Here is a 13,303-nt window from a genome sequence, read left to right as displayed (position 1 = left end):
GAAAAACAAACTAAGAACCAATCAAAAAATAAATGGTACAACAATAAACTTAGAAGCATGCAAAAGGAAAGAGACAGATTGTATAAAATAGCAAAAATAACGAGGAGCTCGGACAACTGGGAAAACTTCAAAATCTATAGAAACAGGTATACCACTCAATTAAAAAGTGTAAAAAATGAATACTACAGAATTAAAATAGAGGAAGAAAGGGGAGATCAGAAGAAAATGTGGAAAACAATAAAATCGTTACTGAAAAATGAAAATAACAGTATTGCATATGAAGACATAATATTCCCCCCTGGAACAGATGGGTTAAATATAGCCAATAAATTCAACAATTATTTTATAAAAAGTATTGAAAATATTAACGAGAGTATTCCGAAAATTGTTTATAATGTTCATGATGAAATTGAAGAAAGAAATATAGAATTGGAAATTAAAAAAATAACAAAGGAGGAATTAAAAGTAATTCTGAAACAAATGAAATCAAAACCCAGTCCTGATGGAATAACAATACAATTAATAATTCAATCATTACCAATCATTGAGAATTACTTACTTAATTTTATAAATGAATCTATCACCTTAGGAAAGTTCCCTCAATCATGGAAAATATCAAGAGTCATCCCAATACCGAAAATAAAAAATACAAAAAAATGTGAAGAATATAGACCAGTGAACACGCTCCCTAAGTATGAACAAATACTTGAACATATAATAAAAAAACAACTTGTTGATTTTATAGAAAAATGGAATATATTATGTGAAGAACAGTGTGGATTTAGAAATAACCAATCTTGTGAAATGGCTCTCAATCTAGTTCTGGAGGACTGGAAACAAGACTCAGATAAAAATAAATATGTGATCGCAGTTTTCCTGGACTTTCAGAGAGCTTTTGAAACGATAGATAGAGATATAATTATTAAAAAACTATCTAAAAATGGAATAAAAGGAAAGGCATTGAAATGGTTCAAGGATTATTTAAGTAATAGATATCAAACCACAAAAGTGGGTGAGACAATATCCGAACCAGTAAAGATTACATTGGGAGTACCACAAGGGTCGGTTCTCGGACCTATTCTTTTTATAATGTACATTAATGATATGGTGAAAGTATTGAAACATTGTAAAATAAGATTATTTGCAGACGACGCACTGATTTATATAACAGGAGAAGATTATGAACTCATAATGAACCATCTCAATGAAGACCTACATAATATATCAATATGGCTGAAGAAAAATAAACTTAAATTGAATGTAAACAAAACAAAATTCATGAACATTGGAAAACGAGTAACGCAAACAAAAAAAGACATATTGATAGACGGTGAAGTATTGAAAGAAGTATTTGAAATGAAATATTTGGGGGTAATAATTGACTCCAAATTAACTTTTGTTCAAAATACAAAACAAATTATTAAAAAGATTGCCTAAAAAATCTCACTGTTGGGAAGAATAAGAAGATTCCTTAACACAGTTTCCAGTAAAAATGTGTACAACGCAATTATTGTACCACACATAAATTACTGTAGCAGCATTCTATTCTTATCCAACGACGGTTTAATGAAACAAATGACAATTCTACAAAATAGAGCAATGAGAACCATATTGAAGAAAAATAGATACACAAAAATTAAGAACATGTTGAAGGAGTTAAATATCTTGTCATTTAAACAAATTATTTACTTTAATACCATATTTTTAATCTACAAGATAATCAATGGTCATACGTCTAGTGAATTCCTGAGAAAAATTGATAAATTGCAGAACAAACACACACATGAGACAAGGAAAAGAAATGAATTGAGACTCCCCTTCAGGAAAAAAACACAGAGTCAAAAGTCATTGATGTACGGAGCGTTGAAGATATTTGGAGAGCTACCAGAAGAAATAAAATCAGAAGAAAACATAAAAACATTTAAAATTAAATTAAGAAAATATGTGATTGATTCATTTTAAATGTGTTACCATAATTATATGTATATAAGGATTGTATTAGGACATAGATAACTATGTACCTACTTAAAATACCACAATAAACAATAAACAATAAGTTGACCACCGAATAGGGCACATTGAAATAACCAGACCCTAAAGACAAAAGTAAAGTAAGGCAAAAGTTTGCAGCGCAGTAAATTGTGAGACTTTTCTATTCAGGATCTGAATGTTCGTTTTCAAACGAACCGCCTGGCGTAGCGTCACTTAAAATGAGTGAGGTGGGTAAACATAACACACTAGTAAAAAGATCTAACTAAACAGTGTAAAAATATTCAATTTGGGAATTGTTGTTAAGTTTTTTAAGCAACCTAACCCTTTCAAAGTGTCTGATTTCTCAGATAAACAGACGAATGTAAAACATGACTATCCCAACAAGTCACAAGGACAATCGCCAGTTCCTGTCATATTCCCAATATGAATGACGCCCTCCGTGGTCGAGGGGTGAGGCTCTCGACTAGCAAGCCGAAGGTTACGGGTTCAAATCCCGGCGTGCGCAAGTAAATTTTAATTTGATAAAATTGTATTATTTCACAATTTATTCATTTAAAATTATATATAGTGTTCTTGCGGCACGTTCCAGAGTGGAAGATACTCTCAGTATCGCCCTGGTGCAATACCACCATTCAGAATTGAAACGTTGTTTAAAATGGCTTTAGCCGTGTTTGGCCACCAGACCTGAATAGCCAGGTACTCCCCCACCTTCCTCTCTCCCTTATCCTTCCCCTCCCCACTAATTCAGACCCACAACATTCCGCAGTTGGGGGTGCAATAGTTCACTGGCTCCAACGGTTGGGAGCAGTTGAGACTGAATGCGGTATTTCAGAAAAATAAAATAAAATGACAAGAATTGGCTGGAATCTTGTCTATTTCGTATCTTAATGTTGAACGAACAGTGCACCTAAAATATTCTAAAACACTGTTCAACTAAGTAAGTTCCGGTAAATGAAAAAAAAACTTCAGCAAAAAACCTCGTCTATGTCGGTGTTGGAGAATTAACTGAAAAAACGTGGGCAAATCCGGGTACGAAAGCTAGTTATTTACAATCATCATTTGAAAAGGCAAAGAGTGAACTATTTATTTTTTTGAATAACTTAATGTGTAAAACCTCAAATTGTAATATTTAATCATTGAAGATAATATCAGCGATTCTCAAACTAAAATTTGAAACGGAAAAATAAAACGGTCGAACGATAGTAACGATTATACTCTTCTCGTTCATAGATGGCGTTATTTACATTATTTTATTCAGATTAATAAATAGTTTTGTCCGTTTAAAAACATTATTTCAAGAAATGTATACAAATGCAATACTGGATTGAATCATCGGTACAATATTGTATTTGCAATGACTTGCAAAAGGAGCATTTTAATAAAAATAATTAAATTACCGCCATCTATAAACGTGTATATTATAATACAATATATATTATTTAAAACATTAATTGCAAAAAGTGGATTAAAATAATTAAATTACCGCCATCTATGAACGTGTACATTATAATATAATATATATTATCATTATAATACGGACATGTGTCTAGTGTGGAAGTCAAAAACATGTAAAAACTGTATTCAAATATATTTTATGAATAAAGAAAAAAAAAATTTAAAGCATTACTTGCAAAAAGTGTATTTACGTAAAATAATTAAATTAACCTCATCTAGTTATTTAATGAAAATACACTTTTCGCAAGTTCTGCTTTAAAATATTAAGACGAATTAATTGTTTGCGCCCGTACATACGCAATGTGAATATGAATAAATAGTTTATTCCGTATAAAAACTCAATTCTTTCAAGAGAGGCATACAAATAAACACCGATACAATAGACTCAAAACAGGACTTCGCTATGCTCAGAGCCTTCTGAATAATCTAGTTTCATTTCTCGTCTTAAACATAGTAATGAAAACATTTAAAAAGTATTAATTTATACAGAAATGATCCGTGACCCCCGCTTCAATTACCTTGATGAACCAGAGTCCTACATTCCTCACGGTCTAACGCTCCTGATACCTGATACTTGGTCACTCCAATGCATCTGCATTTTGCAGTACTTCTCTTACCTCCCACGCCAGTGACAATGAGATTTTCCATGAGTCCTCAGTTTAGAGCAACGTAATCAGACTATCTTAGGACCATCGACCAGAGTATTATCTAGATAGGGTGAGTGAACCTTAAAATTAACACCGAAACCAAAAATATTGGATTAAGAAAACATCTATCAAAAAGAAAGTGCATTGTCTAGCAGTCGAATGAAGCATTGGTTTTACCTTTTGCTGGTCTGCATGCGGTAAATTTGTCTTCCAGCAAGTTCGTCTCTACGCTCAATAGACTAGCTTTGTGAAGTTCATTTTTCAAACACGAATTTGACGCAATTAGCAATATTTTAGGTAGACGCTTTTCAGGAGTTTATCATCAACAATTTAATCAGTGATAAGAATATTAAAAAATATACATATATTACACATCGCTTTGAGGCGACATATCGATTAAAGCAACAATTGATAAATTTCTTTCTGGCAAAACAAATACGTCACCCAACAAATTACGACAACACTTTTGCCACAAGATGAACTATCTTCGTTGGTTTCGCGTACATTTTTAGAAGCTTGTAAAACAAGTTTACATCAAGTTGGGTTGATAAGTTCATCTCCATATCTTGTGACGCGATACCTTTCAGGCTTGCTGTTGGCCGATAAAATTAACAAATTACAACACGGGTTTTGAGTGACAACTTTGTGCTCTGTTTTATACTTAAAAGAACTTGCATTTATATCTAGGTATTCGAAGCGAGGCATCGGATTTCGATGAGGGGTTGTATTATGAAATTACCCCTAGGTGGTGTTATTTTTAGATAGAAATTAGGTATGAGAGGGCTTATCTATTGATATTATATACACAGTAGGAAAAAGCCTAATTTGGATACCGAGCTATTCCATAATGGATAGATTAAGGTGGTATTCAGGTTGGAAACCACCAAAGAGGAAGGCTACAATTATTTTCAATTTAACTCCCCAGGGTAATTTGTTCGGTTTTGGAAACAAACTGCTGGTACCCGTAGAGTCAATTTGTTGGCTTTTTTCAAATTCACATGTTTTCACGGAAATCGTTTTGTCTCCCTTACCATCATAGTTAGAAATATGAACTAAACGATGTTAAAAATAATGAAAGAACGGCAAGCTTTATATTTATATAAAAAAAAGTTAACCACAGAATAATTAAAATGTACACCTTTATCAAACCAAAGATTCCGAACGCAATTTGAGAAAAAAAATGATATTTTTTATTTTTTTTAGATGTAATGATAAAAATTGAGGTGGCTATAATGTTTAGAATACATTTGTATGTTAAAATATATGTTTTTTTTTCTTATCTGCAATTTTAATATTTAAAAAAATTATTTCAGCATCTTTCAAAAACAGCTTTTAGTTGTCGGATACATTCAGAGATATCCCATTTATTTTGAGTTTATTGAGAAGCGAAAATACACCAAAAATTTCTCAGATTTTCTGACAGCATCTTGAAAGAAATATAACGGTAAATATGTCAGAGGCCTAAAGGGTTAAAAATGCGAGCGCACCGTTACACAGAATTCATTTGTATTTGTACAACTAAAAGTAGTATATTCCTATATTAAACCAGCACATACCCGTTACATTACTGGTGCCTGCCTAAGTTAGTAGGTTCGAGTTAGTACATGGTTTAGGATTATTAATGTACCTAGATTGTCGAGTACCTGCGGTCATTTTCATGACCTTAATCGCGTTTAAATTATTGTAAGTAATGGATTTTTTTTCAGCTCGAATCAAACGTCCAATCAAATTTTATATAGGCGTGTTAAATCAGCATTGGAGAGCGTACGCGTGGAAAATTTTAATTTATCTTCATTTCTGATTAATAAGGCTAGGCCTAGTTAGTAAGAGCGTGTTCGTGTGGCCTTCGCGGTAATGATGTGCATAATCGAGATGTCTATTTCGAAATGATAATATGTATAAACATAATCTATTTAAACTAAATCACTTTGACTAAAGCGGCCTGGAGACGTTTTCAATTTACGTCATTGATGCGATTGTCAATAATTGCAAATGGCCAGTAATCTGGACAGCTCGAGGCAGTTAGAAGCAATTTGAGAGGTGGGTATGGGTACCGCCGCCCGGGTAACCATTTATTGGATAACCAACACCTCTGCCATTAGTCACCTTTGGATCTTATTTTTTTTTATATTATAGAAACAAACAGTACATGATTTACAGAGATAAAACAATATACAGGAATAAGATACTTCATGTTGTGTTTATGTTAGGTTATGATATGTTTCCTTGTAATGTCTGCTAAGTGGTATGTTTAATCCTTAATTACCAGGTTACTTGTGTAGTTTATAGGTGTGTGTGTGTGTGTGTGTGTGTGTGTGTGTGTGTGTGTGTGTGTGTGTGTGTGTGTGTGTGTGTGTGTGAGGGTGTGTGTGTGTGTGTGAGGGTGAGGGTGGGTGTGTGTGTGTGTGTGTGTGTGTGTGTGTGTGTGTGTGTGTATGCGCATTGAATAGTTTAAATTATTGACATGATGCCACGTTTGAATTTGGACTGTGAATCCGAAAAAATGTCAATGTTAGAGTTAAGACAAATATTATTTACAGTATCTTGACGGCGGATGCGTCTGCCAACCAACTGCGTGGAAGGCCGGATCGGGGGAGACTGCACTGAGAGGGGTGGATTCACACATCCTTCACTCCTGGACACACTGTCCTTTAATGATTCCTACCCTTTCGTACCTTTTCCTTCCCAAAATTTCCTATCCTTCCTTTCCTAAAAAGACTCTCTACACAACATCCCCAAAGATTACATAGGCCCTGAGGGGAATTATTTTCGTCAGTGCCTCATGTGTTGAGCTAATGTAAAAAAAATGTCGCTGGTAGGATATCATTTGCATGATATGAAAGCTGTGTGATATGGTACAACAACTCTCAACGATAACTAGCATTGTACCTGCTTATATTATTCGTACTATATCCTATTATGCTGTGTAATATACACTCATCATTTTATATTCCTTATCAGCTTACCTTAAACATTGTATACATGTAAAAGCCTTCATGGCGTGAATAAATAAATAAACAAAAATACATTGTATTTTAAATGTATCTAAAAAAAACAATTTTTGATAAATACGGTGGTTGGAGTGTTAAGGAGTTATTAAAAAGTGAATTGAGAATTGGAAAAAGTAAGACATGTTTTTTTATAACAGCAGCCTATTTCAGATTATTTTCTTATGCATAACAGAATAAGACGAGAAATAAGTTTTGCAGTTTTTTCAGATTGGTGGCTTGCGACAGAAATAATAATTGACTGAACTAAAATGTTGAAATGTAAGGTTAACTAAAGCTTAGAAAGAGTGTTTATTTATATTTATACCGCCATTAAAACTTTGTTCGAATTGGACCATATTTACGATTATAACAAATTTAACAAATTCCAAATTCATCACATTCCTAAATAGTATAAAATAAAGTAACTATCCTCGTCTGTCTGTTTGTGAGCTTAGTTCTTTTAAACTTCCCAACGGATTTTGATAACGTTTTCACTAACATTTAGACATTTTCTTCTGAAAGGTGTATATATATATATATATAATTTTTCGAAGAAAACTTCTTTTAACTGCTTTTCACTTTGTGATGGCATTATTTATTTTTTATTAAAACACAAATAACATTGTTAATAAATATAATAAATATCATAAAACAAATAGCATCTAATAACGGCTATCCTAATAAATTGATAGATGAAATACTAAATAAAAAAATTAAACATAAATTCTTTAAACTTTATATTTATCCTATTTATAGAGATACAAACAAACAATGGCGTAGAATTCTATTTGTAGATAATGATACTTCCAAAATTATAAATAAAAACATCCCCTTCACTATTCAACAGGCGTTTTATACGAATAACAAATTAAAAAATATATTCTTAATAATAAAGATATTGATAGTCAAACTAAAAAATCAGGTGTTTATAAACTCAACTGTAATGACTGTAATTCCTTTTATATAGGAAAAACTAATAGAAACTTTGAGATCAGAATTAAAGAACATCTTAGGGCTTTAAAGGGAAACTGTGAATCAGAATTTGCGGATCATTTAGTAAATAACGACCATACTTTCGATATTAATTCAGGTTTTAAAATACTACATTCTGGTTACAAGGTATCTCAAATCAATAATTTTGAAATCCTAGAAATAAGAAAACACGTGAATATGAAAGCAGATATTATTAATAAACAAAAAATTTTTATAAACCCCATTTTAAATATTTTCCCAATTACCCGGTCTTTCCCGTCTAATGACATTTTAATTCCTACTTTGAATAACCCTCCCCCACTCTTACCCCTCCCCGCTCCTTCTACCTCTTCTTTCTAGACCTAATTTTAATTATAACTTTAGTATACTTGTGCTCCTGATGAAGTGAACTTGGTTCATGAAACATGTTGAGATTTTGTATCGAAATAAAGTGATGTAAACAATGTTATTTGTGTTTTAATAAAAAAAAAAAAAAAAAAAAAAAAATATATATATATATAATACATTGATGAGGATTTCATTTACATATTATTAAAATTTAGTAGTATGGATAAATATATTAAATAATCATTTTTCTGGAATAATTATAAATATATTACACAGTTTTTTTTTGTTCAGTTGAGTGGATTCAGTTTCAGTCTGTATTTTGGTGTCAGTATATTATCTACTTCTGATATCCCTATGTTTTGTATCCAGCTTGTTATGCTTGTTGCCAAATGTTATAATATTGTTGAAAGTAGACTGAATGCTGTAGAAATGAGATCCCTTAAGGCGTATGTGTGGTAAAACCATGTATGATCGTGTGAGAAATGTGGAGATCCGCAAAGAGTGCAAGGCTGATTTAAGTGTAATGAGTATGATCAAGAAAGGGACGCTTAGATGGTTTGGGCATGTAGAGCGAATGAGCGAAGAAAGGAGTGTAAGGAGAATATACGATGCAAATGTGAATGGTAGCAGAAGTCGGGGACGCCCGAGGAAATCATGGCACGACCAAGTGAATCAGATACTTGAGTCGGGCCATGTAAAGAGTCAGAATACTAGAATAGTATGTATGAGACGAAATATGAATGTGCCAAAACCGAATTGTTTGGCGGTCCTTTGGTTGTCCTCTCTGCCTACCCCTGCGGAGAAAAGGCGCGATGCTTAATTAGTTTTTTTGTTGTTGTTGTGAGTTTTGATTGAGAGTGGGATTTTGTTGTACATTTAGTACCAAGGAGCATAAAGGCACAATACAACATCGAGAAATTATAACCGTTCATCACTTAGAAACCTTGTCCAGATGTTCTCAAGGAGCATAAAGGCACAATACAACATCGAGAAATTATAACCGTTCATCACTTAGAAACCTTGTCCAGATGTTCTTAAGGAGCAAAAAGGCACAATACAACATCGAGAAATTATAACCGTTCATCACTTAGTAACCTTGTCCAGATGTTCTTAAGGAGCAAAAAGGCACAATACAACATCGAGAAATTATAACCGTTCATCACTTAGTAACCTTGTCCAGATGTTCTTAAGGAGCAAAAAGGCACAATACAACATCGAGAAATTATAACCGTTCATCACTTAGTAACCTTGTCCAGATGTTCTTAAGGAGCAAAAAGGCACAATACAACATCGAGAAATTATAACCGTTCATCACTTAGTAACCTTGTCCAGATGTTCTTAAGGAGCAAAAAGGCACAATACAACATTGAGAAATTATAACCGTTCATCACTTAGAAACCTTGTCCAGATGTTCTCAAGGAGCATAAAGGCACAATACAACATCGAGACATTTTAAAATAGAGAGAACTCGATATTTCGAAAACACACTCGTTTTGTTTGGCGATTTTTTAAGAAAATTGTACCTACACTTTAATCTCGTTCATACAATAAAAAAACATTTTTTAAAGTTAAACCGACTGTTACGATAGCGGCGTGAAAAATGAATTATTCATTTGAACTATTTTATTCATGGATTCCAGTATAAAAATTTGAGGCAAACTGGAAAAGATTATTATTTCTCCATCTAACGTCAAAAAAATATGCATTTTCTCATGATAGAAAAAAAGAAAAAAATACATTTATAAAATATGGACGCCCGGACATAAATGACCCTCAAAAGCTGGAGGGGTTAACGTTTTAGAAAAGGCTAACATATTAAATAATAACGAATTAAACTCACCATGTAAACCATGAAGTGTAAATTGCAGGAAACTGTTCTTAAATTTGCTGCTCCTTCAGATATAGGACCTCAAACAACATTATACTAATGTTGAGTGCTGCTGGAATAAAAACAAATGTTTTATAGTACATAATATAAGAGAAATACCTAAATATATTTATATTACATTTAAAAAAACAGTTCTCAACCGTCTGCAACAAGTGAGACTATGACATTCCCAGTTGGGGTATGTTGTGAGGTTGAAGGTAGTGAAGAGGGGAAGGAAATGGAAATTGATATATAATTTATTTTGCAGCTTGCCGGGATTTGAATCCGCAACCACCGGATCGCTAGTTGAGAGCCTTACCCCTCGACCAAGGAGGTCATCATTAAATTAAATTACATATCTCCATCCTTCAATTCGATACAGTCTGACGACATATGTGATCAACACGAAATATACGCCAATAAGTAAAAGGGGAGTTGATCAAACAGCAAGAGAAATTCAACATGTAGTAAGAGAGAAGCTGAATAGTTAGTAAGAGATATATTCAACGTGTGGTAAGAGAGAATTCAATGGTCATGTAGTAGGTAGGAGAGATTCGAAGAAAGCAAATTATTACGTAGTAAGAGAGAATATGAACATGTAGCAAGAGAGGCGGTGGATAGAGAAAGGTGGTTTAGACCGGTCGTTGGTTGAGTTGACATCGCGTTTGGGTCCCACCCAACCGTCGTATGTTCGATTCCGCGGCTGGCTAAGTTCTCCATCACAACACAAGCAACATTTTCCGCTTTCTGTGGTGGTAGTAGGGGATATTCATATATTGAAAAAAACTAATAAGGGGGATATTCAACAAAAGAGAAGGTGAAACACTAGTGAGAGAGATAACCAATGTAGTAAGTAATATGTAGTAAGAGAGAATTTAAATATCATGAAGTAGGAGATAAGATGAACATGTAGCAAGATAAAAGGTGAATAACTAGTGGGAGATATTCACCATGTGGTAAGAGAGAATTTAATAATCATGTAGTAGGATACGCGAAGAGAAAAGATAAACATGTAGTAAGAGAGAGAGAGAGTGTATAACTAGTAGGAGAGACATTCAACATGTGGTAAGAGAGAATTTAATGATCATGTAGCAGGAGAGACTTGAAGAGAGAAAATTATCAAGAAGAAAGAAGATGAACAATGCAGTAACAGAGAAAAATCACGTAGTAAGAGAGATTATCAAGATGGTTAAAAAACATGCAGTAGGAGAAAAAAAACAGTTTCTATAATAGTTACCTTGAAAAACGGTGTTCTCGAATAATGAAGTCGAACTTGTAAATTATTTCTATTATTGCAACACTGAATTTTAAATTCTACTATAATATTATAATTATTTTTTAAATCTTCAAAATACTGACCAATCACTTTGTAAACTTAACAATGCATGATATACAACAAACCGCACTCGATTCAATATAAATATTTATATTTACATAAATTTATTAATATTATTATTATAAATAAACATTAATTCTTACTTAGGTGCTATTACTGGCCGAAAAATAGGCTTATAAGGTAAATCACATATTATTTTTATAGTCTAGGTTCAGCAAACAATGTGCGTTTTTTAACGAAACACTTCGTTCATGACGCTTTGCTTTCGAATTGGAAAATGGCTAATTTATAATGTATTTCCATTTCGGACCAATTTTTTGTTAAACAGAACATATTTATATACTTTACACGCTGTAACTGATTTTAGATTTTATCACAATAAATTGATGGGACGGATTTTTTATATTTAATAAAAAAATATATATTATTTTATAAATTGTTGATTTTGCTTGATTTATTATTATTATTGCTTATTGATTTATATTATTTTTAATGTTGGATTGAGTCTGCATCACCATCTGTAAAAGAAAACAATTTATTTAGTAAGAACAATTTATTTAGTAAAAACAATTTATTTATTAATTCAGTTTGAAACCGGCGGTTAACCTTATACAGAAAATCAATACGGAGTTATATGATTACCCCCCTTACTAATTAAACTGTTTTAAATTTTACACATCTGATAAACAATCAGTTGTTTAAAATTAACAACACGTTTATTGGTAACATGATAATAACAATCATCCATAATGAATAATGACTAATTTAAGAGCGGTTAAATAAAATAAAAAGTTACAATAGATACTTGGAAGAAAAAAAAATCGAACAAAATAAAAATTTTGTCACACTTTCGAGGCTTTTTTTGGTCTGGAATCGGGGTGTTTTGAGTTCTGCGTGTTGTGATTTTTTTGGCAATACTAGCTATATTATATGATATTAGAACATTTGTGATTGATTCTACCAAAATAAGGAAAAAATTAGCCTACTTTGGGGACAATTAAAACACTTATATACGTTTATTTCTAAGTAAATAAAGAAACATGCCAGATAATATACAATACAATAATTATATCACCACACTTTAATTACTGTTCAAGTATTCTTTTTCTCTGCAATAAAGAGAAAATGAAAAAAATGCAAATACTGCAAAATAAAGCAATGCGAATAATACTTAAGCGCAACATATACACACGGATAAGAGACATGTTAAAGGAGCTGAATATTTTGACGGTGAAGCAAACTGTGTATTTGAATGTACTTATTTTTATACATAAAATTAACACAGGGATGATGTCTAAGGAACTGAAAAGAAAAATAAATTACAATAACGAGATACACGGACACGGGACGAGAAACTCTAAGCAAATTAGATTGCCAACAAGAAAAAAAACAAGCACCCAAAAATCTCTGATGTACCAGGCCATTCAACTCTATAAAAAAATCCCGAAGGAAATTGCTGTGATAGAAAATATTAATAAGTTCAAAAATGAATTAAGAAAATATGTCTATCTCAATTATTAATGTTTCTTTTTTGTGACTTTATTGAAATATTTAAAGAAAGATTATGTTTGCCAAACAATGTACATGTTTATATGTTTATAAAACTATTAGCACACACGAAGATGTGAGCTAACTTAAGATTAATAAATAAATAAATACATAAATAAAGTATTTAAATAGCTGTCTAGAGCATACT

The 13,303-nt window shown here is 32.2% G+C and overlaps 1 protein-coding gene across 3 annotated transcripts in view; it reads right to left on the bottom strand.

Annotated features, from left to right (window-relative positions):
- Positions 1 to 13,303, bottom strand: part of LOC149410477 (uncharacterized) — a 150,641-nt gene that overhangs the window by 122,119 nt on the left and 15,219 nt on the right. For 2 of the 3 annotated variants that reach the window (XM_089647751.1, XM_089647749.1), the window contains exons 2-3: positions 11,509 to 12,125; positions 10,245 to 10,341 (exon numbers count right to left, since the gene is read on the bottom strand). In XM_089647751.1, the coding sequence (XP_089503877.1) occupies positions 10,245 to 10,256 (12 nt within the window). In that variant the 5' untranslated portion in view covers positions 10,257 to 10,341; positions 11,509 to 12,125. Of the gene's footprint in view, positions 1 to 10,244; positions 10,345 to 11,508; positions 12,126 to 13,303 lie in introns of all 3 variants that reach the window. The other variant, XM_089647750.1, reaches the window with a different exon arrangement.

This window comes from Hesperophylax consimilis, chromosome 27 (genome assembly GCF_061612785.1).
Source record: "Hesperophylax consimilis isolate HC1 chromosome 27, BYU_Hcon_1.0, whole genome shotgun sequence".
Lineage (NCBI taxonomy): Eukaryota > Metazoa > Arthropoda > Insecta > Trichoptera > Limnephilidae > Hesperophylax > Hesperophylax consimilis.
This window is presented reverse-complemented; position numbering and strand designations above follow the sequence as displayed.